The 25749-nt window shown below is 48.8% G+C and overlaps 1 protein-coding gene and 2 long non-coding RNA genes across 4 annotated transcripts; all 3 read right to left on the reverse strand.

Annotated features, from left to right (window-relative positions):
* Positions 1-4833: 4833 nt before the first annotated feature.
* LOC120652842 (oxysterol-binding protein-related protein 3C-like) lies at positions 4834-9706 on the reverse strand. Of its 2 annotated transcripts, XM_039930778.1 has the most exons (10): positions 9332-9706; positions 8562-8655; positions 7351-7467; positions 6813-6885; positions 6610-6728; positions 6392-6513; positions 6080-6256; positions 5747-5891; positions 5446-5624; positions 4834-5306 (listed from the first exon to the last, which is right to left on the reverse strand). In XM_039930778.1, the coding sequence occupies exons 1-10, from the start codon at positions 9442-9444 to the stop codon at positions 5060-5062; spliced, it is 1386 nt and encodes a 461-aa protein (XP_039786712.1). In that variant the 5' UTR covers positions 9445-9706; the 3' UTR covers positions 4834-5059. The 2 variants fall into 2 exon arrangements, with proteins under 2 accessions (XP_039786712.1, XP_039786711.1); XM_039930777.1 differs by having other exon boundaries at positions 6392-6728; positions 9332-9698.
* A 1724-nt stretch (positions 9707-11430) lies between these two features.
* LOC120652843 lies at positions 11431-15793 on the reverse strand. Its single transcript, XR_005666660.1, has 2 exons — positions 15609-15793; positions 11431-11695 (listed from the first exon to the last, which is right to left on the reverse strand). It is a non-coding gene; the product is annotated as an uncharacterized LOC120652843 (long non-coding RNA).
* A 1278-nt stretch (positions 15794-17071) lies between these two features.
* On the reverse strand, positions 17072-18108 carry LOC120652845. Its single transcript, XR_005666661.1, has 2 exons — positions 17667-18108; positions 17072-17559 (listed from the first exon to the last, which is right to left on the reverse strand). It is a non-coding gene; the product is annotated as an uncharacterized LOC120652845 (long non-coding RNA).
* Between the last annotated feature and the right edge of the window lie 7641 nt (positions 18109-25749).

A 25749-nucleotide genomic window follows, 5' to 3' on the forward strand; every position in this document is an offset into this window, starting at 1 on the left:
CGAGAGATCAAGAGAGAGATGGAGAGAGGATAGATGAGAGAGACGGAAGATTTTTTTGTTTTGTGTCTTGACGGTGAGGAAAGAAGACTCAAGATAAGGTTTTGGTCTTCGTGGGCCGTGCGAAGCTACAAGAATTTGGGCTGACTGGGCTGAAATTGCAAGTACAAGGTAGAATTTCAGGTAAGATTTCTTTAATATCAGGTTTTTTGGGTAATTCGGGGTACCGTTGTCTGATACCCAAATTACCCGTAATAATTTCGGGTACCGTGGGTTGGAACCCGAATTAGAGTTCGGGTTTTTCGAGCTCGGGTTTTTCGGGTTCGGGCACAGACTTTTCGGTTTCGGATTTTGGATATTCTGCCCACCCATGGTGACAAGGATAGTGAAAGTACATACATATTTATTAGACATAGGAGCTTAATAGTGTATATTATATATGCGCATGCATGAAGTCGTGGAGGTTCCAAATATGCATGTTCATGTAGCTAAGTAGCACCAGTCTGTTACACAGTTCACAAAGTCCATAGGATCTGATCAAAAGTACATATTTGGGCCTTGCAATATAAAAAAAATCTAAAGTATTTCAGGATGGTTCTATTCATTAGAACCAATCAATATAAAGTTCAAAAGCACTATTTTCAACAGATAGCGTTAGAAGGCTCTTCTGTTGAAAAGAGAAGTCTTTATATTCCTCACATTGTCCTGCGCCCCTGGTCCAAAATAGCATAATTTGTAAGTAAATTTGAAAGCTGGAAGTGCAGGGTATGAAAGGCGTTGATGATCTGGTGCTACAGAATGAGTAGAATTGCGAAGTGCTGGGTATGAAACACGTTGATGATCTGGTGCTACAGAATGAGTAGGATTGCGTTTTGAAGAGCAGATGGAGGATGGTGAATGAGAAGGGATGGGATGCCTTTGTTGTGTTCTACAAGAGGAGATAGGAAAATTTATTTACCTGCTCTCCGCACTGTAACTTTCCAGATAACTCTTGACCTTCTCTGGAGACATCTTGACCTTTCAGGAACCAATGAGTCAGACTGATCTTATCTGCTGGCACTTGCACCGCTAGATTTACATCCAATGGTTCATATTTGCAGGATGATGTCATGATGATGTGGCAAAATGCACGCTCGCTACCGCGACCAGGTTTCAGTCCAGAAAAGATAACCAGCTTCTTGTATTGTAAGTTTTCTGTTGTTTTTTTTGGTGAACTCTGAAGACAACTTTGTTGAGCATTATCAGTGCGAGCTGGGCCGGGCGGGGCCACCAAACGCATCGCTGCGAGACGCCAAATGGCAGCTGTTGTCGGTCAAAACCCACCGGCAAGTAGCGACAGGCAACACGAAGAGCCGGGAGGTCGCCAGGGCGCTGGCAGGCACTGCTCCCTCGTCAACGACCCACAATCCTGGCACACGGCGCGGCTTGCTAAGACGCAGGGCGTGCCACCTGACCTATACCCGATCAGGAAAGTGCGAACGTGTCTTCGACGATTTACCTACAAGCACAGACACGTATAAACATTAGTCCACCCGTCAGCCCGACCCTCCATCCCCCGGGAGCCTTCTCCCAGCTCTCTCCCTCCCACTCTCCCCAAACACCCTCTCTCTCTAGCAAAGCCATGGAGGAGCTCCTCTTCCTCCACTCTCACCATTGAAGCCCTACCTCGCCGGAGCATCGCCGGAGATCAACGCCGACGGGCTACACCACCTTGACTTCATCTTCTTTCTTGGGGAAGAGCTTCCCCCAACAAGCTTCTTCCTCTACTTCATCCTCTTCCTCAAGCCCAAGCAAGGAGGACGACCCCGAGCTACTCCAAGTCTTCCCCGATGACTAGAAGCCCTTACCGGTGACCCACTCGATGCCGGTGAGTGTTTCCCCTCCCCGATCCATCCGCATTGCCCTAGGATTCGAAGCCAAGGGCACACCTAGAGCACAAATCACCATTGATGATCTAGAGCTTCGAAACCCTAATGCATGTGCGATTCAGTTACCAAAGTGAACTCCCTAGACTCCCAGGCACCTCTAGGAACAAACCCCACCCCAAACCGTGGCCGGAATCGCCGGCGACGAACTCACCGGTGAGCCTCGGCCATGTCGCGGACGGTCCGCCCGACATGGCCGGACGGTCCGCCAGCTCCTGACCAAAACCAATAGAGCCTCTGCACGAGTTCTGGCCTTTCAAGATTTGAAAGGCGGACAGTCCGCTCATCCCACGCGGACGGTCCGCGATTTAGTTAGAGATCATGTTTTCCACCCAGCACAGTCCGCGACTGACCGGCGGACGGTCCGCCACTCGACCCGCCGTTCAGACCGGACGGTCCGCTTACCTAAACCGGACGGTCTGCAATTACCTGTTGAGCACCCTTTCACTCATTCACGTACCGCCCACCTTTGTACCTTATGTACAGTCTCTATACCATAGTTTAGCCCTGTTAAAGCATGCATTCTCCTGTCACTGGCAATCATTGCACGCATTCATAGCATACTCATTTCTCAAGCATCACTTGCATTCGTGTAGAGACCGTGACACCGGAACAAGAGGAGGGTGAGCCGAAACCTGTGGAAGACGACGATTCTTTTGAGACTCAAGGCAAGCTCCTAAGCATTTCTTACACCCTATTTTGGATCAATGAAGTATATGTGTCTTGTTTGCGCATGGGTTACTATATATATATATATATATATATATATATATATATATATATATATATATCATTGATTGCGTAGAATCTATTTGATACATTATCAACCTTGATTAGGATATCATCTTTAGATGAGTATGCTTGAATAGGTGTCACGAACTATATGCTTAGCCATGCTTAGCTACGGTACAAGACAAGAGGTGGCAAGGTCACCACCACTCGCGAGCTATAGGATGTTTGATTAATTTACATGATTAGTCAAGAATGGATAAAAGTTGAGCAAATATGAAAGATGATTCGGACTTGGGCAAGTATGATAGGGCCATGTTGGGATGGAGCTCACTTGTTAGTCTTGCTTGAGTTGATTAAGAACCGATGCGTAATCGCTTTGATACTTGAGCACCTTTCCGTACAAACCACATACTATATAATAGGACGGTAAGCCAACTAGTATAAGTCACACCTTGCCTTGATCGGATTCGGTGCGAGTTGTGATGGAGTGTGATCGGCGTTTCCGGTGCACTTGTCCTTCTCGACCGTTCGCTCATAGTTGGTTGTGTTTGTGCGAAAGGTTGAGGCATGAATCAACACTTATCCTTGGCTGTGGGTATGGTCGTTGGTCTTGTTCTCGTGTGGGAAAAGTTGTACACCCCTGCAGGGTTTTCGATCTATTGCAATAGCCGTGCTCTCGGACATTGAGCACGCTCTTGTACTTTGACTTTAACGTAGAGTTACCGAGAAAGTTCATGGAAGATTGAGCTTATGATTTATGAACACCTTACTTATGCAATTGTTTGATGCATGCTTTAGAGATCATAGATGTTCTGTCTTTTGTTTATTACAACTTGATCAAAGTTAGATGCTTTTATGCAAAAGTTAAATACCGTACCCAGTGGCGGAGCTTGAAAAAAAATTTAGGTGGGGCACATCGCAAACACAATTTTAAAAGACATCGCAAAAACGTACACAAATAGTTAACCTATGGGAAATTTAAACATTGTTTGATGATCATACCTCTCATTTGAAGATAATTGTCCATTAATTCAACAAAGACCAACCAAACAAGAAAAAGTGTCCAATTTAATCGTGTTGGGGGTGCCTGAGCCACGGCCTCGACCTCGGCCTGCTTCCCCCTCTCGCCCTCCATTAGCTTCTCCCCGGCTACGTCCGCGACTGTGGCCAACGCCTACGTCGGCTTGCCGGCGTCACTGGCTTCCACCATCAGAGCCGCCCGCAGGCGAGCTGACGCCTCGCCGCCTCGAGGCCGAACGGGCGGATGGCCGCTGGGGGCCGAGGCGCCTCTGGCCGCTGGCGCAGTGGTAGGCGGCGCTGCTGCGGAGTGCGGAGGCACGACATTGGTGCAGATGCGAGGGAGGTTGGGAGTCGGCAGAGCAGAGAAATTAGGGATTTAGCTTTGGGGAATAGTTCCACTTGGACTTGGGCCGGCTCATTGGGCCAACTGGGCCTTTTCTTCTCTCCCTCACGGAGCGGAGGATACACAGCCGCCGCCGCTAGTTCTGGCCGCCGGCCACCGCGCTCCATGTTTGTGCTCCCCGACTCGCCGGAAGTGAGGAAGATAAGGGTTTCTCTAGTGGTGCTACTCCGGCGGTAGGTGGGGCAGCTGCCCCACCATGCCGCATAGGGAGCTCCGCCTCTAACCGTACCCTATCCTTGCTACTAACCAAATGCATTCTCCTTGAGGTCGGGATATTATATACCCATATCGGATAAACCCTGCGAGTACCTTTTGTACTCATGGTGCTATCGTTAAAGTTGTTGCAGGTAATGCGCAGCCGGAGGCCGTGTTCGGCTACTTCTACCCCGCGGACGGAGGTGCGGGTGAGGAGTAGATAGCCGGTGGCTATGTGAAGGGCACTATCGGCATATAGTGTTACCTTCTTATTTTGCGATATGAATGGAGTGCTAGTAGTAAAACTTTCCGCTGCAAAAACTCTAAGGACTTGTTGTATTAAACTTTGAACCGCTTTGTAATATAATCTCGTGTGTTGGACGTGCCTATGTAATGGTGTTACTGTTGTGCTCGTGGAGTTTGTTTAAATCCTGAGCGGTGCTCATGACACATTCCAAGGACTACCGGGGTTAGTTCCCTCTAATCAAGTTGATCAATGGACGATGACTCGATTAGGTGGGATCAATTTGGAGGGTTCCTCACAACTACTCCACCCAACGGTCAATGGAACTCTGCAAGTTCTGCTAGATTAATGACAGTACATGGACTACAGCAAATACATTACTTCCTGAATAGTTATAGCACGGGGCACGAGGAAGGTCATAATAATACTACAAAGAGGCATGAAAACCGCTGACAGCACAACAATCAGCGCAAACCGAGGCCTGGGAGCGTTTTACACAATAACAATAAAGCTTGCCAGCTTCTGAGTTCAGACCATGAGAAATCATTGGGAGGACGAGCTGCCGTACTGCCATGGGTTGAACTCGATCGAAGTGATATCTGTCTCGTCGGCGACATTGGAGCTGTCTATGGCAGCTCGGTGCTCGGTGTATTTGCCATTGTATTCATAAACCTCCAAGTCACCCCATGGGGTAGGGCTGACTGCATCTGTCAAGTTAAACCATTTGGGAGTAAATTGCTCACCCTTGGCCTCGCGAACTCTTTTCTCAGCTCTCTGTTGTTCCTCGAGCCTGAAAATTTTGCAGAAACCCAGGGGTTAATATCAAAATTGGAAGGCAGCCAGAGTGCTCAAAATTGCAGCATCGATCATAAAATGAGACTGCTGGTGCTACAGATGAGTGGTCTGAATTCGAGATAAAGGGGCAATACCTGCTCTTTTCAGAGCTAGACTTCGACATGTCACCCATCTCAAGGGCATATCTATCAGGCCTCAACCGGGAATCAGATGGCAACAGCTTCTTAGGTGCTGTGTCAAAGCTATTTATTTTGTGAGCAAAGTGTGTGTACTGGTATTTGTCATTCTTTGGGGTAGGGGCGAGTCTCCAGATCTGTAGTAAGTTGTATGAGCAGATAAGTGGATGTGGCATCCGCAAATATGAGACAGGCACGGTATGAATATAACAGAAATCCTTAATCCTCCCTAGAAACAAAAAGTGAAACAAACTATGACCTCCTTCAGCTCGGTGCCTGGAAGAGGTTCGCCTTCTTGATCACATGGTTGGCAACTCATAGATGTATTCCATTTCCCTGTAATCATTATTTTGGGTTCTTCCTGTGCACTGTACACATACCCATCCACCTCATACCGACCAGCCCTGGAATGTACAATATGTAGCATATTGAGACAACCCCTTGGCAAAATAGAATTGAATGAACTGCCCCCCACCCTCCCAATCAACGGTAAATGAAACAGGGTGTACTATAATACAAAAATTAAATATTTGGCAACATCACGAGTCACTCAGCTACAAATGCAACAAGAAATTGATGGTCAATATCATACCCGAACCAACCACATGGTTGGAAATATAGCACAACTTTGTCTCCAGTTGTCAGGTTTGTCATGACCATCTCTCCAGGTGAATCAATCCAAGTGCGCCCAAATATCAGGTTGTTAATCTTTGTTAGTGGTGGCACCAAATCAAAAACAATGCCAGATTTTTTCAGTGTCACCCTAGTCCTGTGATACGGAAGTATATAACAGGCTTTAGATTTGATGGTTTCAATAACTGGTTCCAACACAATCTTCAAAAGTTTTGCTGATTATTGCGTTAATTCAGATCTCCAAGAAACAAATAAAATTCTAACAACTCACCTTCCAACTGGGTAAACTTCCACTGAATTTCCCAAGAATTTGGTCTTCAACTTAGATGTGATGTCATAAGTAAAATGCTCGTTCTCACAATGAGCAACACCCATTGGAGGATGATGGCTTACCTGACAAAATAAGGGTAAAAAAATTGCAGAATTAGCAATATATTTTATATAAGTCGTTTGAATTAAAGATTTCTGAAAGGATATTCTTAGAAAAACCTGCTCTGCAAGAAATGTGATGCCCTGGTGGTTAACCATCTCATAAGTCTCTCCAAGGATCGGGTTGAAAGGCTTCCATGTACGTTGAAATGCAAAGTAGACCGAAACAGCCCATGCAGCTGAAAAGTTGGTTAAAAGCTCAGCCAACAATTACATGGAATTAGAGTGATGTTGTAGGTGAGGGAAAGAGGGAAAAAACTCACCAGCATAGGCCATACGCATGTATGGATCCTCACATTCATCTGCTTTGTCCAACAACTCACAGTATTCCATCAACTGCCCTCAGTAGGAACAGGTAAAAACATAAGCACAAACACATCACATGAAAGATAAAGAGGCTATTTTCTGCATGGGGTTCATTGAGAACAGGAAGAGACTTATATCACAGAATGGCCAAATAAATCACAAGCTTTTCACGCCATGAGGTTATTTAGCTCCATTTTTTTTAATTCCTTGACTTATATGTAGTTTGTAAACAGAGATGCAGGACAACATGAAGTAGTTCAGCATGTCAAGTATGTTACTAACAAACAGCAACCATAATGTAGTCTGTAAGATCGTTTAACCATACTTATGTGATTGTTTGGTAAATTGGAAAGTTTAACCAACCATAATCTACAGTTTACGCACAGAAATGTTTTTTAAAGTTGCAAGGATCAAAAAATTGCAGACACATCTTTATGGCAGAAGGGCCATGGTGTAAATCTTGAGAGCTCTAATTCAGAACTTAGCAGTACAAACCTCAGCCATTTTCTGAAGCATTGTCATTGGTTCAAAAATGATGACTGGAAGTGTCACCAGTGATGTAACATCTGATCCTATGTATTTATGCATCATCTTCCAATAACTATCACGATCCTGCAAATTAGCCACAGTGTCAAGATACAGAATAGGAAGTGCGGTAATAGACACAATCATTTTCGAACAACTACAATACACGGCCCAAATGACTCATTACTTGCATTCGTAAACCAAGAAATTATCATAGTTATAGTTTTATGTAGAAAGAATTAGTGTGCAACAGGACAGTCGCTACTGATTGATATACACAGTGGACATTACTACTCCCTCCTTCCTCGTTTATAAGGCACGGTGGAACATGGCACGGTCTTCCAAACAATACTTTGACCATTTATTTGTCATATATTATATCACTTATGATTATAAATTTATAATCATTGTAAACTATATTTGATGACGAATCCAATCATATAAAATTTACATTATAAAAATTAAAAATTAATAGTTAAATTATTGGTCAAAGATATAAATGTTTGAATCTTGATATGCGTGTGCGCCTTATAAACGAGGAAGGAGGGAGTATGTTTTAGAGTATGGCCTTCAAAATATCCATATTCACATCAAATTGTCAAAAGATAGAGAATTTATTCATTTAAACCACCAAGTCACTCTCTACTTCATGGCCTACGAGCAAGCCTGCAGTGAACAGGACTACGGTAAACATGTGGTTGCGTAGTCAGAAAAAATCAAGGTAGGATACCACTGACTAACAAGGTGATGGTCTGACAAGCAAATGAGTAGATTCATATCAGAAGAAGGAAATCTCAGACTGGAAGACGTTGATTAACCCCAAAACAATATAATGAAATGAAACTCTAAGCATGTATAATATACTCCATGAAAGATGGGGGAATACTGTAGTAATAATTAAGCATGTTCAAAGGTTTTGTGATATCCAACTGGATATTAGTAGAATATATTTGTGCACTTAATGAAAAAAGGGCAAGATTTAAGAAATCAACTTAGCAGAAAAAATGTGTGTTCCTTCAGTGTTGATCTATGTTTTTTAGCTCAAGTGGCTGATATCAACATAAAAGGGAACATGGAATTATATATGTCATCCATGTGGAATGTGATTATGTGAATAAATACAATTTATCCTCGTAACTTCATAACAACACACTATTCAAAGATGATTCACTTATCCTCACCTCCTGCTTCCATCGCCCCCTCAAGGCCTCTTCTTCAGCGTCATCCGAACCTCCATCAGGGTTAATAACTTCAAGGCCCTCATAACCGAGCAACCTACAGACATTTGGGAAACAGCTCAATACAAAGTGGAATGCAATGGCAAACTGTTTCGCCTACTATAAAACGAATGTTTACCAAGCAGATCAATGGCAGCCAATTAACCATGTGCACAAAGTAGAGAGAAAAAGGCTAAATGAAGAGGCAACAGATGCCACGTGTGCCAAATGAGGTCCATTTTGAAGCAGGTCAAACCAAAATATAGCTTCAACTGTTGGCATCGAAATTCAGTACTGTCACTTCATACAAACTTTAAGTTGGAATATTTCATATAAACTTCAAAGCAACACATGTTTGATACTTAAATACATAGGTGGAATTATAATTCAACCAAGCATCCACTTTATCATTCTTAAGTGAAGAATCTATGGCATCACACAAGTAGCACATAAATCACTTAATGGTAATTACAAAGCTTACTGACCGAACGATACCATACAGTTACTGACTACCAAAGCTTGAGCTTAGTCAAACTACCCAATTCAAAATTCGCCAGGACCACCCGGCGGGATCGGCAAAAGCAGCTGGGATCGGGCTCGGGAGCGCCAGATCACGGGGCGTAGTGGTCCCGATCCCCGCCGATCAGCTCTCTCAGAGCTCCAACGGCGTAGCTCCAGGCGGATCTGAGGAGAGGAGCGGCAGAGGGAGGGCACCAGGGGTCCGGAAGACTCACCCGTTGACGGATTTGTGCACGGCGGTGCCCCAGGTGCGCATGCCGGCGGCGAACGACGAGAAGAAGCCGCCGCCCGAGGAGGCGGCCCCTCCGCCCTGGTCCTTGGATCCCATCGCAGGCGATCTGCGGGGTGAAGAGCGAGCCGCGTCGCACCGGAGCGTGCGGGTGGGAGGGAAAAAGGCTTAGGGTTTGGGGAGGCGGCCGCAGCGGCGGGTTCCTACGTATAGGCGAAGGAAGAGGAGCGGAGCGGCGGCCGCGATGGCGACGTCGCCGCGTGGAATACGAACGCGAGGAGGAATTTGGAACGGTCGCGGGAGGACCAGAGCACGGGGGAGGGTCGGGGCAGGCCGACGCGGGTTTGTCCGGCCTCAGGGTGGAGACGCCCAGGCGGTGGTGACTGGTGATATAACGAACCGGGCCGGGCGCGGCGCAACGTGGGCGGGCGAGATGACCACGATGCCCTTCCCACTTTACCATTCCAACAACTCCGCGATCAAGTCGGAGATCATCATCCAAAATGTCAAATTTATTTACAACTGACAAAACTTTAGTTTGAGAAAATTGTATTCAAAGATTGTAAAAATTTAGGAGCATTGCAATTTTGAACTGAATTTTTCACACCCTGTTTCGAGGGTCTGTTATAACAACGCCCCAATCATTAATGCGCCACGTATGATTTTTATCGCTAGGAAGAGATGGTTGTTTGATCAATTTTCGTGAGATATTTCTGTAGAAAAAAATTATTAGCTTTCTAGAACTGTGAAATACAACAGCCTTTTCTTGTTGGAGGCGAATAAAGTCAATGAGGAAACAGGACAGCAAGGTTTGGGTATTTCGATTCCAATTATGACCTGGCTGGCTGCTTAGAAAATCCGTTGATCCCTCCCGTCCTTTTGAGGTGGAGCACGATCGTGGTCGCACAGTGCCAAAACGGCAAGCGGCAAGCCCACCGATCCTTTTCCGCATCCTCCTCTTGCAGCTTGCACATGCCGACATGCGAAGGAAAGCTGGCCATCAGCTGCCGCCGCCCGCATCTTCGCGGGAAAACCCAATGATGATTTTACACTCAACCGTAAGTTTTGGAGTGAGCGGTCGATTTTTTTTCATCACCATCACATGTGGGCCCAATGCTCCGCCTTCGCTGTCCCTTTCCCACATCTGGATCTCGCGCTCCCGACCTCCCTTTCCTTCCTCTCTCTCCCAGTCCTCTCCCCATTCCTCTGCTCCAGATGCATCCCGGTGGGGCCGCGACAGGAGGAGCGGATCTCGGCGGGGCCGACGGCGAGACAGCGGCGGGGGAGGCACTGCAGGCCGGCGGCCGGGGAGGCGCTACGGAGACGGGTTGGCGGCGGGAGGCGCGGCGGCGCTCGCTAGGGCTGGAAACGAGCCGAGCCGAGCTCGGCTCGGCTCGAAGCCGGCTCGCGAGCCTGGCACAAAATATATATTATGCAGTTAGTATATGACTAGTGTGTGTGTATATATATGTATGTGTATATATATGTATATGTATATATATGTATGTGTATATATATGTATATGTATATATATATGTATATATATAAAGCGTATACATATGTTGAAAGTAATCAATAAACAATAATCATGTTAAGCATAGATATAGATTAATATTGATATTGTCACACCACAGGTTAGTGTTAGAGTGTTTCAAAATAGCTTATGGGCCATTATGAGCCTCAGTGGACTGAGCTCGCGAGCCGACACGACTCGGCTCGTCATTTTCGCGAGCTTGAGAAGTAGGCTCGGCTCGGCTCGTTGGAGGCTCGCGAGCCGCTCCGAGCCGAGCCGAAGCGAGCTCGAACTGGCTCGCGAGCCTCGAGCTATTTTTCCAGCCCTAGCGCTCGCCCCCAACGCCGGCCCGGCAGATCTAGTTTTTTTTTTATTTTTTTTTATTTTTTAATTTATTTTTATCTAAGTTTTTTATTTTTTATGTAAAAAAAATTCTCTTGTAATTTTTTTCTTGAATTTTTTAATTTATTTCGTACATTTTTTTCAAATATTTTCTTGAAGGTTCCCTCTCCCCTAAATTTTCTTTGAAAAAATTCTGCTCTCTAATTTTTTTCTTTGAAAAAATCTCAAGATACAAAATTTGAATCTTCACCGTATAATCTCAAACAAACTGAAAATAAATACCCAAGTGTGAGTCTTTACATAAGAGACCTATTGAGTCATGTTTGAAAGATTGTCAAAGCAACAAATAAACAAAACTGAGAAGGCTCATTCTCAAAATCCGGGTAGGTAACTTATGATAATGCAGGATAAAATAGCATGATAAATCCTCTTATACTCAGATCATGGCCTTGTCCTATGCCTTTCTAGCAGCTTGAGTATTGACCTAGAAGCCTCCTGCAACAAACCAACATGTAAAGCTCAGGACATGCTTATTCAACAAAATAAGCTATGTAACAGTCAATTACATTGTTTTCATGTTCTTAATACTAGCAAGCTATATATGACTAACTGTAATCTACTGCTCATTTGTTGGTCTTGACAGGATGTAATTGTTAGACTCTACAGGGAACTACTTCCACAAGTTCCAGCAAAATGAAGATATCATCCACCTTTACATCACTCTCCGGTAAGCTAACACTAACCATTACCTTCAAGGCCTCACTCGCTTCATCAGTTAAGCACAGACTATTGCTACATGGTCAGGGAAGATCTCAAGATTGGAGCACATATGTTAGAGGAGTCAAGGGCTTATTGGGCCTTAGCCCATTAGAGTTTATTAGTCGCTTGCTTAGGAGAGTCAAGTAAACCTCTCTATATAAGGAGAGGAGATGTATCAATCTAATCAAGCAAAAGATTAGAAGGAAATTCCTTCCCTCTTGCCGGCCGTGGGCGAAGCCCCGCGGCCGGCGTTCCCAGCGCCCCCAACCCTAGCCGCCGCAGCTCTCGCCCTCGCAGCCCGCATCTCGTGAACAGTACCCGTGGTACTGTAGCGCCGCGGGTACTGTAGCGCCGCCGCCGCTTCCCTCAGTGCTCTCTCCTCTCGATCCCATCAGCGTTCATAACAATCTGGTATCAGCTATGCCAGGCGACGACAAGTCTGAGCCACCACTGCCGCCGCCAACCATGGAGGGTCTGGCAGCCATGATGACCAAGCTGTTGAGCAGCATGGGCGACATGGAGACGCGCTTCACCTCTATGGAGTCGCGCATCACCTCTATGGAGTCGCGCCTTCAACCGCCACCGACGTTGAACCCCACGGCGTCCATGCCCTATGGGATGCCAGGGTACGGATCTACAACCCTGGCGAGTTCTTCATCGACGGCCGCCGCCACGCTGTCCACGGCACCCCCAACGTCTTCGCCGACATCCAGCGCGCCCTTCTCCTACGGGATGCCGGGGTATGGATCTACTTCGTTGGGGAGCCCTTCCTTCACGGACGCCGCCACCATGGCCACGGCCGCCTTCCCGTCGTTCACCGCCCCCAGCCCCGTGCCAGGTTCCACTGCAGATGTGCGACTCCCAAAGATACAAGCCGCTCTCCAGGAGATGATACAACTTGAGCGAAAGAGAGAGGCGGTCATGCACCTACAAGCGGCAACGCGCAAGTTCGTGGCGCGACGGCTCGTCCGCGTGATGCGCAAGGAGCAACAAGACCAAGCGGCTTCATTCATCCAGGCGGCAGTGCGTCTGCAGGCTGCAGCACGCCGTCTCCTGGCGTGGAGACGGCTACAGGAGATGCGCCGGAAGATGCACGAGGCAGCCTTGATGGCGGTCGACCTTGGCAAAGGGGAGCGCATCCTCGCCCCGTCAGACGGCCACCAGCAATCACGCCGATGTTATGCTGTCTTCATGCGTGAGCAAGGTGTTGTTTCCGCGATCGGTGAACTCCAACTCTGCGGCAGCGGCGATAGGGGAGGCTGTTTCCTCTTTGCCGCAGGCGGGGATGCACTACCTAGCGCCACCACATTTCGCTACCGGCCGCCACGAGGATGTCTCCGCTGGTCGCAATCCCGATTAATTCCAGGTGGCCGGGCCCGTGCACCCCTCTCGTTCCGATGGTCTCCATGGGATCCAGGCGACGACATACGTGCAGATCCAGCACGCGGAGGGTGTCCGCCGTATCTTCAGGTGTCGTCAAAAATAAAAAGTCACAGTCTATTTAAAATAAGCTGAGATGTAAAAGGATTGTTCTTAGGAGTTCGGTTCCCTCAGCGCTCTCTCCTCTCGATCCCATCAGCGTTCATAACAACATATCAAATACTTCAGCATTAGTTGTCACTGTTTCTGTGAGTAAGGGCGTGTACAACCCATAGACAGATTGCTATCTGTATGATGATGTCACGGTACATGAAGACAGTAAAATAGACAGTACATACAACCCATCGTCTATTTAGTTGTCTGTTAATTATTTAATACTCTTGCCAATCCTTTAATATAGGCATGATTAGTTATACATAAGATTTGTGTATACTATTGTGTTGCTAATTGATAAACATGATCAAACATAAACCATAAATATAGCAATGTCTTAGGATTGTCTCTTAAAGCATAAATAAAAAAAACAACAACGAAAAAGACCAAACTAGTTCCTAAGCTGGATCTCTCTGGTGTGTTCCAGATTGTCCTGTTTCTCTCTCGGAGCTCTCTTCCACTGCTAGCACATAGTGTTTTTGTTCCGCCGGCCACAAGAACATGTTGAGCTCTTCTGTTGCTCCACCACCACCAGCAGGGTAGAGCCGGGCGCCGAATTCCTATAGGCCGGATCCACCCCGTGCGCCGGCATCGCTGCCAGAGACGAAGTCCGGGAGCCACAGCCGCTCATACTTTCGCGCCGGCCGGATCCGCGCGGCGCGCCGCCCGCCGGGGGCTCTGCCTGGCTGCGATGGGGACACGCCGGCGGAGCCCTTTTGGCTGTGTAGCCGATGGAGCCCCTGGCGTGATCACGCAGCTCGGCGAGGCAGGCGGCAAGGCGCGACGGCGCGGCAGGCAGCGCCGGCGGTGCCGCGGTCGGCTTGGCGAGCTCGGCTTGCGGCACAGCAGCCAGCGCTGGCGGTGCCGCGGTTGGCTTCTGCTGCGACGACATCGGCAGGCAGCTCTACAGCAACGACCTCCACTCACGCCAAAAACGTGGTCATCCGCAGTTCCACACCTGATCCTTGGCTGCCGTCGACGAGCCACAACACATCGCACAACAGGGCAGCGTTGTCGTCTCCTTACGTTGGGCAACGAGCCCGCGCCGTCGCCTCGCGAGGCGACGAGGGCGTCGTCGTCTCCGTGCGCTGGGGTGTTTTTTTTGCAAAATCTACCTCTTGCAGACGGCACACAGACGTGTACATGCCCTAAGAGATAATAGAACCACACCGAGATAAGCATGATCATTATAAACTTTGAATTTGAGGACAACACGCAACTTAATGCTCAACTATTTGGCATTGGCGCATTGCTGTCTATGTACTGATGCTGTACAATAATGCTAGCAGCAAGTATGTAAGTGCAAATGTAGTCACTAGTCAGGTGCATGAGCCTTCAAAATATTTCATGTTATCTGAACTATTCTGTGCAGGCAGATCAAAGATGGACATTGGTAACACATGCAGACATTACTATGGATTATATCATATCCATGTCTGCCATGGATTATAAAAGAGTGATATACTATATCTGAAATATGTTCATTCAAGTGTAACACATACACGACCAAGAACATGTGTAATACTGTTTCTGAAATGTGTAATACATTCAAGTGTAATACTATTTTGGGCAATATTAGATCCTCACACCCAGTAATTGATAAAAAAGCCAGTCTGCTTTATTTCTACCCAGTGCTTCGCTTGACATCTACATCATCGTTCAAGTACAACAATAGAGCGCTTCTAGTAAAAATCATCAAACTTTCCATGTTTTGGTATTGGTACGGCTAACCCTTTGGTCTAGCAGTCACCCTTGAAACTTTTGCTTACACAATACAAATGGCGACCCTTGGGAGGAGGTTGACAACAATCACTGCAACCAAAGATGGCAACCTATACTGCGCATCAGCCATAGCAAACAAAGGCCACTGCATCGTCAGAGTCCCAGTCCTCAATCAAAGTCCCATCAGATCCACCCCAAGAACACTCCCCAATTCGTCAGAGGGCATAACCAATGGCAATGGAGGGTGGGAGCACGGCGTCGCCGCTGCCGCTGCCGCTGCCACCGCGCCTCTCGGCCTCGTCGCCCCCCTCCGTTGGGATGCTCCTCACCAGGAACCCGAGCAAGAACCTAGCACTGGGGAGAGAAGGCAAGGAAGACGAGGGCTGTGGCTTACTGGTGAGAAGGCGACGGAGGACAAGCTCACTGCCGGTGCGCCGCCGTGCCGCTGCACCGTCGCCCTCCCCTCTCCACGCGCCGCCAGCTGCGCCCCGTGCCCCGTTGCCCTCCCCTCTCCGCGTCGATCCGGATTGGATCCGGAGGGTGGGAGGTGGGGATTGAAACCGGGCCGGAACGGGGTGGAAGGAGGCCGAACCGGGCCTGTTTTCAATCCGGGCACCAAAAACGAACGACGATTCCAGCCCAGACTTGGTTTCAAATCGGGCCACTTCATTCCGGCCGGATTGGAGGCCGTTCCGGGCCGGATTTGGAGAAACCGAACGAGGCCTTACTGGGCCACCACCGCTGGCTCTTGGCTTGGCTTCTGCCGCGTACCCTGTTTTGCTGGCGTTGCGGGCTTGCGGCCGCGCCACCGCCCGTCAGCGGTCTGCGACCGCACTATCCGGTCCGGTCCCGATGGACGCCACCGCCCGGTTCGGTCCCAAAAAAAAAAAGGATGCTGCACCCCACACCCGGCTGACTTGGACCCACGTGCCTGGCACTAGCGGCGCCGGCGGTCCGGTCGGCCGCCCGATGGGTTGTTGCCGGATGCTGAGGCCCTGTTTGGATGAAAATAGCACAAGTAGCACAAAAATTTTGATCAATAATTAGAGGTACTAAATAAAGGTAATTTACAAAACTAACTCCACAGCGCTGTACTACTTCGCGAGACGAATCTAATGAGTTTTTTTACCGCACGATTCGAGAATGGTTACTGTAGCATCACTATAGCCAATCATCGATTAATTACTATCATTAGATTCGTCGTGAAAAGTTACACTCATCCGTGAAAAGGTTTTGCAAATAAACTTCGTTTAGTACACCATGCATTGAAGATTCTTTTTTCAAGAATTGTGTGCTAGTAGTACTAGAACTAAACCAAACAGGGCCTGAATATCCGGCGAGCTGACGTCGCGGTACGGCGGTAGCATGGGGCACCACTCTAGAGTCCGTGATCCGCGGCTCCGATTATAATCGACTTATCGACAAAAATAAGTGATAATTTCATCAAACATTTTTTTATTTTCACTTCTGCAGTAACCGCTTTAAAATTTTGAACTATGGTAAGCAAAAATCGAGAAGCGAGAAAAACTTTGCTCGTCTCGGCACGCTTAAATTATAAGCTAAATGAAAGTAAACAGCACCCTAGTGCATACGGACGATGGCTCCTGGCTATCAAGCTGGAGGTACGCGCATGCGTCTTGCGGCGGATCGCGTCGCACGCAGACCAGGCAGGGATCTCACACTCACTGGCTTAGGGAAGAGGGCTCCAGGGGGCGCTAGATTCGCGGTGTCTCGATGGGACAGACGGACAGCGACAACCCAAGCTACGGGTCTGCTCCGTCCCAAAATAATTACTCCCTACGTCCCAAAAAAGATGGAATTCTCAAATTTCAAAGTTAGATTAGCAGAGATGTAAAATTACGCATGTGACCCTGCTCTCTTTATTCGAACCCAGTCAGTAATCATTGCATCCAGAGAATTCATCACAACAGACCGTACACGGTGCCTCATAAATATCACCCACGTGGGACAACAACAGCCACACAATATACACAACCACATTTCACAAATGGAAGTAAGCAGAAAAAAAAACCACAACCATACATTTGAAATTTCAATTTGAAGTCGGTTTCACATACTACAACTAAAGCACACGCCTGTTGCCACCAGACAACTCTTCCTCTCCTCCTTTCATTTGATGCTCACAGCTTAGAGTGCTCCAGCTCCCATGGTTTTTTATCTCAACTTACAACCACCAGATCTAGGAGACGCTGAGGAGCCACCAGATGAACCACCATTCCCAATCCATGCAGCCTTAACAGACCTGAATCAGGGGCCACCGGATGAGGAACAACTCTTCCAATTCCATGAAGCACAGGAAGCACAACTTGTTGGAAGTGAGATTGCTGGATGGCAAAATGAAGGAATCAGTTCAGGCAAGTGCTTTCATGACTTCATCTCTATAATTGTTATGAGTACCATAATGAAATTGGCTATATACATTTGTGCTTACCTTACTGTAGTGGATGCTGATGATGAGCACCAAGCAATTGGATAGGCCATACCTGACCTCAATGTGTGGCCTACTTATGATGAACACCAACCAGATGAAGAAGCCATACCAGACCTCAATGTGCAGCCTGCTAATATTGAACAGCAAGCAGATGGAGATATCGTCTTTGATGTTCCTGATGAACAAGATGATTTTGATCTCGATTTACTAGTCCCTGCGCAACAGGAAGAAATGCAACAGAGTATGATCAGTAACCTACACTGATCTTCTTTCTTTTCATAATTCTGCGCAATGATTTTATTTCTCATCAATGGCATGAATAGACACACTAGGTTACATCAAACATGCATATATTGTGTGAATGGCCCATATGCAGTACACAACTAATATGTAAGGTTTTTTTTAGTTAGCGATACCTACTTCGATGCCATGGAGGAGGACATTATTGTAACACCCCAGGTGTTTAATTAGTTAAACCAGGGTCATTAGCGTCAAATCCTGCACCTTTAACCGAGAAACGTCGAAATAAATGCGTGGGTATGTGTATTTGTGCATAGTTTGGAAACCTTAAATAATTTTTAATCCAATGCTAGTATGCATATGAATTTGAGTTGGCATGTCTTTAACATCACGATAAATCAAAGTCTAGTTGAAGTCAAAGTGAGAAAGTGAAGTTTCGCACATGAAATGACGAATCATTTGAAGCAAGGTTTTAAAGGTTTTAAGTGTATTCTTTTCAAGTTTTAAACAAATATTCTTAGAGAATAATTTCAAAAACATAGCTCAAACAAAATTTTTGCCCAAAATCAAAGTTGTAGCATTTTTGATGTGAAACAACTTTCATGTGCAAATATTTTCGAGTTTCGATACAAAAGTTGAAGAAAATTTGAATTTCAAATTCGAACCGACGAATAGCGTACATTCGTCGGGATTTCAAATTAACTTATGAACGGAGTCTCAAACCAATTGGTGCCTGAAACGAAAAGTGTAGAATTCAAAATCCTCTACAATTTTCATATTCAAAGTTTCTCATGTTTCAAAAAGAATCTTTGAGAAAAATTCGAATTTTGGATCAAACCTCTAATTCTCTCTTCTCTTTGCTCTCTCCCCTCCCCGGTCCAGCGCAGGCCGTGTGCGAGGCCGCCGGCCACGCGCCGCCCGCCCGGCCAGGCCACCTCCCCGGCACTGGGTTCGCCCAACCCGGCCCCCTCCAACTCGTTCGACCTCGCCACGCGGCACTGCCCCCTTGCGCGCACGTCGAGAATGAACGCCGAGGTGCCACGGCGACGCCGTGCCGAGCCGGCCGACTGCCCCTCGCTTCTTCTCACGCCCTTGATCGTCTAGAGCCTCCCGTCGAGCTCAGAGCCGTCCCCAACCTTCCTTCTCACCTCCTGGGCTCGCAAACCCAGCTCCGCACGCCCCTTTCGCCTGGAATGGCCGACGCCGCCGCCATTAGCGCCGCCGCCCCCTAGCTCGCTGCGGAGCTCGCCCCTCCACCCATCCTCGTGCCCAACATCACCTGCAGCTAGCTTCCTTGCCTCTCACCGGTGCTCCCCGACCTGCTCGACACCGCCCCGGGCCACCGGACCGCCGCCGCCGCCACCCCTGTTCCACGGAGGAGCCTCCTCAGGCCGCCCCGCGCCCAACCAAGGCCACCACTAGGTTCGTCTCGCCGCCCTCTTGCTTTTCCCCATGTTCCCCCTCGCCGCCGGCCGCCCCAGGCGCCGGAATCCGGCCGCCCGCCGCTCCCCTGTTTCAAACGCCGGCCAGGGGCCTCTTCGCGAGAAGAAAAAGTCTTCCAGGGGCCTTTGTGCAAAAAGAAGTCCTTTTTCCTTTTTCTTTTCCAAACCAGCAAACTTGCAAAATCAATATAAATTCGTAGAAAAATCATAAAAATGCAAATCCAAATGTTTTGGAATCCTTGCAACAAGATCTACAACTTTCATTACATGCACATATTTATTTTCTGTCTGTATTTTAATCTAGGAAAAAGATTAGATTTCATAGACTATAATTGTTCTAGGAGTTCTACTTAGAATCTATAAGTGATTTTTGGTTGGTAGCTAATCCATGCCATGATTAGTGTTGTGTAAAAATTTGAGCACCAGTTGATCTTTGTAACTAGATGAAACCCAAATCTTGGCTAGATCTAGTAAAATATTTTGATTTTTATTTCTGAATGTTATGTTATATATATGAGAAGGAAACTTTTTCTGTGTACTCACAATACGAAATGAACACCACTGTATAAGTTTCATTATTTTTAGATTTGTGTAACTAGCTTTGTGAATTAATCCTTAAAGATGGTGCTATTTTGTGATAAATAGTTGTTGCATATGGAAAAATCTGAAAATATTACCATGGCTTAGTCTTCATAAGATAAGTTAGAATACAAAATTGGAGAGGCAAAAACACTTTGCAACTCTCTATATTAAATAGTCTTGTTATATGTGAGTTAATTTTGCCAATTTTATTATTCCTGTTTATTTTTATAGAAATTTTTTGATAAATTTTAAGTGTGTTTAGGATCCTATGTAGACTCCTCTGTAAAAATTTAAGACTCATAAACTATGTGTAACTATAGTTTTGGACAAAGTATGTTATCATTAGTTTTATTTAAGGAAACAACTTTTGTATGGTTTTGTCTATGATGAAAACCCCACGTTGATTTTATGAACTAACTAATATTGTTTTCTACTCTATAAACGATTGCCGAATGAAAGAAAAATGATAGTGGGTTATTTTCGATTTGAGTTTTGTTGGTTTACTTCTTTTTTGTGAAATAATTCATGAATTAATATCATCCCAACAACTCACCCATGTGCATCTCATATAGATACTACAACTCTCGCTGACGGAACTTACGAGCTGGTGCCCGAGTCCGAGAGTGAGCAGCGCGAAGCTCAAGTTAATCTAACTGAAGCTGCGCAAGACCCGAACCCGATTTCGGAAGAGCCCAGATCCAGCTACGCCCAGGAAGGCAAGCCCCGGAGCATTTCCTATTATTGTAAACTTATGCAACTTATTATTGTTCTATCCACTGGTGCATCTAAGTTACAGGAGTTGATTGGAACCTTAGTGGCATGATCCTAGGTACCTATGCTTGAACACTAGTATGTGTAGGTCGCTAGTTGGCTATGCTAATTGTTCGGTAGAAGTCGAGTGATTTCCTGTCACTCGCGAGAATTATAGGAGTTGGTTGTTTAATACCTGCTGTAACTATAAGGCTTACGGGCGGGGCTGTGGTACTTGTGATGCCCCGTCTGTTTAGTGAAATTTGATAAGGCCGCAGTGTGTGGTAGTGGTGGTTAAGCGTTTGAACGTACTAGACACATGCCGAGAATATGGTAATCGGTAAGCTTAAGTACCTGATTGGACCGGCAAGTGGACTTTACTTTCACCTTCTTTGAACGTCGTTTCTCATGCGCGCACATGCGGGTGCAGAGTCGTCGTACTCTGTAGTCGAGGACGGTGATCCTGATCCACAACCCGGGAAGAAAGGGGAAATGTTGCACGTGTGACTCTGCGAGTAACCACGTGACGTGTGTTTAGGTCTGCCTTGCAAGGTTAACAAATTCGATTCGAATCGTCCACTTCTCACGGTTTGGGACTGCTTAACCCTTCTGCTACATAGAGTAAGAAGTGGAACTTGATGACGATGATGAATATGTTTAATTGATGAAAGATAAGTTTTGTTCACCATGTATGTTGTTGGATAGATGCTCACTTAGAATGGGTAATTGAACTAGAACCTGAAAGCTAAAACCTGCAATTAAGGACCCACTCTTTATCGCTTTTCGGCAAAACAAACTCCGCAAGCCAAAAGCCTTGCATGTCTAGATAAAGGGATAAGTATACCCTCAGTCGGGTAAGCCTTGCTGAGTATTAGAATACTCAGCCTTACTTGTGGCTATATTTTGTTTCAGGTGAAACCTTTGAGGATATGATTGCCAGTTTGACCTGGCCTTGCACTCTTCCGCCTGGTTGGTCCGTGGAGTGGGATGCGTCCCCGGCCAACGATGACAAGAACGAGTGATGTCTTGTATCGGGCTTTCTCGAGACATCCGTATCGTCTTTAGTTCTCGTGTTTACTTTCCGCTAAAATAAAGGACTCTGATGAACTTCTGTTACGTTGGTTTGAAGAGTACTTTGTTAAATTGGAACTTGGTTTGTAATTCTGTTTTTATGTTTGTTGTGGGGATTTTTAGGGGTACCCACAGCCGGGTGGCGGAGCGCACCCGCCTATTCCCAGTGAGGGAGTACTCGGGGAAGTACTAGGCGATGGGGCTGGATCTTCGCTGAGACAAGGACTCAAGAACACTCGATTTAGAGTGGTTCGGGCCGCCGGAGCGTAATACCCTACGTCCACTGGGAGATGTATTGTCTTGGTTGTGTGAATGAACCTATCCTCTGCTGGCCTTGGCTCTTGCCCAGCCTGAGGTTTTCTAGCGGCGCTCCCTCCTTTTATAGATCAAGGGGGAGCGGATACATAGGACGTCGATGCCCCGACAGGTGGGCCCAACGTGAATGCGGCTACAGTGGTAGCGAATCTTTCCTTCGATATGCGTACTGCTGCTCTCCTGTCACAGGGGTCTTCTCTTGTTCCGTCAGCTAGGTGCCCGTTGGAGTAGCGTAGCTTGCGGCGTGGCCTGCTGAGGCTATTATGTAGCGTCATAATGGGTGAAGCCGAGCCGTCGTATCCGACTGTTACGGCAGACTGGCAGACGCGGCATGGGCGGCGCCATCGGCTCCACTGCCTTGGTAATACGCGATCAATAGTGCCCCCTGGTCAGTCAAACACCTCGGCTTCCACTATATCAAAGTGGATGTCCACCTACTGCAATGAATGCAAAGGTAGGTGGACCTCAATATGGAGACCAAGGACTTCATACACGTGTCGGCCCCGGACCGCCCTGAGGCGGGGCGTCCAAACTTTCCCTTCGAGAGGGGTCCGGTTGCTATCCAGGACCCTATGAGGGGTCCGGGACCCTGCGGGGGTCTGGATTCCTTGGGAGGTCCGGAGCCCTGGCTGCTTGCGCTTGAGCGCCTGTTTTTCCTGGGACACGTGGCGTTCCCAGACCTTCCCCGGCCGCGGAACAGGTCCGGACCTTTGTCGGGAGGACAGGACTTCGGACTGCAGGGGTCCGGCTGTTTGGTTGTAGTCAAGGATGACTACTAAGGCTCTTGCCTAGTCACAGCAAGAGGGGGTACCCCAGTCCTGGGGTACCGACAGTGGCCCCCGGGCCCACCTCGGGAGAGGTATGAACCCGCGGGTGGGGCCACCACCGTGATGTGTTCCGACGCAACTTGATTGCGTTGGTGTGCTCTTGGAGAGAGTGGGCATCCCGGACCCCTGAGGCCGGTATGATTGTTGCCTGGTTTAGGTACTAGAGTGCTCTCCACGGGGCGACGAAGGCGTAGGCTTAGGGTACAGAACCAAGCTAAGCGGCTACACGGACTTCGGATCGCTCAGGGGGTAGCACTACTTCCCGGACCCGGCTTTTGTCGACCGTCTCCGCCGGAGCGAGCCACCGGAGTGGACTTGGAGCGACCGGGGCGAGCGGTCTCCGCCGGAGCGGGCCACCGGAGTGGACTTGGAACGACCGTGGCGAGCGGTCTCCGCCGGAGCGGGCCTCCGGAGTGGACTTGGAGCGACCGTGGCGAGCGGTCTCCGCCGGAGCGGGCCACCGGAGTGGACTTGGAACGACCGTGGCGAGCGGTCTCCGCCGGAGCGGGCCACCGGAGTGGACTTGGAGCGACCGTGGCGAGCGGTCTCCGCCGGAGCGGGCCACCGGAGTGGACTTGGAGCGACCGTGGCGAGCGGTCTCCGCCGGAGCGGGCCACCGGAGTGGACTTGGAGCGACCGTGGCGAGCGGTCTCCGCCGGAGCGGGCCACCGGAGTGGACTTGGAGCGACCGTGGCGAGCGGTCTCCGCCGGAGCGGGCCACCGGAGTGGACTTGGAGCGACCGTGGCGAGCGGTCTCCGCCGGAGCGGGCCACCGGAGTGGACTTGGAGCGACCGTGGCGAGCGGTCTCCGCCGGAGCGGGCCACCGGAGTGGACTTGGAGCGACCGTGGCGAGCGGTCTCCGCCGGAGCGGGCCACCGGAGTGGACTTGGAGCGACCGTGGCGAGCGGTCTCCGCCGGAGCGGGCCACCGGAGTGGACTTGGAACGACCGTGGCGAGCGGTCTCCGCCGGAGCGGGCCACCGGAGTGGACTTGGAGCGACCGTGGCTGACAATCCGATGAAGCATGTTACCGGACCTCATAGCAAGGTGCAAAGAAACCAAGCCTTATACTAGAAGAGAGCCCGGGACCTCTAAAGTCAGCAGTCCTGGATACTAGAGTACTTGTAACAGGGTAGTGAAGTACGTAAACTTAGGGTACATTACCAGGCTAAGCCACGCGGAGCTTCTCTACCCCAGGATACAAATACCACTTCTCCAGAGCAGGTCCTTAGGGGTCCGGACCGCCTTCCAGCTAGAAGGGGTGTCTTTACCTGACCACAAGCCAGCAACTTAACTTGGATTGTTAGCAATAAGGGAAACTCCGGTCAAGAGAAAAGAATAGTTAAACCAAGGCGAATAAATGTAATCAGGGTGGAGCCTAGGCAAAACTGAGGAGGAAAATCTCCTTTATTATTGTGGTTGTCACGGTATACATCGGAGGTCGGGATTACGAGGACGGACCTCCACCGCTCCGGACCGCTTTTGCCTGTTTGTGTGATAGGGCCAGAGGTCGGGTTTACAAGGTCGGACCTTGACCGCTCTGGACACACACGTAGACACCACGCTATTACAAAGGAGAAAATCTCTCATTCCTTTCTTAGGAGTAACCTACGGCTGCATGCTATACAGCGTGTTCTTCTTCGGAGGTGAAGGCGCCCTGAACGTGCCTGAACCGCATCATCCAGCATCACCTCGGGAGCTCGGGGGACCCCTCCTTGCCTAAGAGCTGTCACATGCTTACATGGCATGAGACAAATTCTTTGGCTTTGAATGGAAGAGGCCCCCTCCCCCTGCCGTCGCCGTTGCCGGTGGAAACCAGAGCCCTTGCGCAGCAGATGGACCGGTGCGACGCGTGGAGAAGTGCGGTCGTTCGCCGGCTTGTCCTTGGTGCTAGCGCCAGGGGCCCCCGCACGAGGAGGCGGGGTCCTGTCTGCAGCAGCACCGAGCAACGCTGAGGTGGATCTCCGGCGCTGGAGACGGCGGGACGACACGGTCAACTTCCTCCGGGATGGCCGTCGGCTCCAGGCTCCATGTTGAGAGAAAGCCTTGAGCCGACACCATGCCACCGCTGAGGAGGCGTGGCCGTTGCTTGAGAGAAAACCTTGAGTCGACGTAGGAGCAGCGGCGCGCAGCGGCGCCTCCGCTGTGCGTTGCTACGCCGGCTCTGAGGTGTCGCGGTGGCGACACACAGCAGGCGCCGCTGCCGTGCGCCGCCGCACCGAGGGCGTCGGAGTGCCGGTGCCATAGCATGCGGAGTGAGTGTGCCTTCCTTCATCTTCAAGTTCGCCGTTGCAGAGGGAGAACACAGCCTAGAGGCCTGAAGATCCAGCCAACGCCTGTCCTCCCCACGGACGGCGCCAAAATGTTGTGGGGATTTTTAGGGGTACCCACAGCCGGGTGGCGGAGCGCACCCGCCTATTCCCAGTGAGGGAGTACTCGGGGAAGTACTAGGCGATGGGGCTGGATCTTCGCTGAGACAAGGACTCAAGAACACTCGATTTAGAGTGGTTCGGGCCGCCGGAGCGTAATACCCTACGTCCACTGGGAGATGTATTGTCTTGGTTGTGTGAATGAACCTATCCTCTGCTGGCCTTGGCTCTTGCCCAGCCTGAGGTTTTCTAGCGGCGCTCCCTCCTTTTATAGATCAAGGGGGAGCGGATACATAGGACGTCGATGCCCCGACAGGTGGGCCCAACGTGAATGCGGCTACAGTGGTAGCGAATCTTTCCTTCGATATGCGTACTGCTGCTCTCCTGTCACAGGGGTCTTCTCTTGTTCCGTCAGCTAGGTGCCCGTTGGAGTAGCGTAGCTTGCGGCGTGGCCTGCTGAGGCTATTATGTAGCGTCATAATGGGTG

This window comes from Panicum virgatum, chromosome 9K (genome assembly GCF_016808335.1).
Source record: "Panicum virgatum strain AP13 chromosome 9K, P.virgatum_v5, whole genome shotgun sequence".
NCBI lineage: Eukaryota > Viridiplantae > Streptophyta > Magnoliopsida > Poales > Poaceae > Panicum > Panicum virgatum.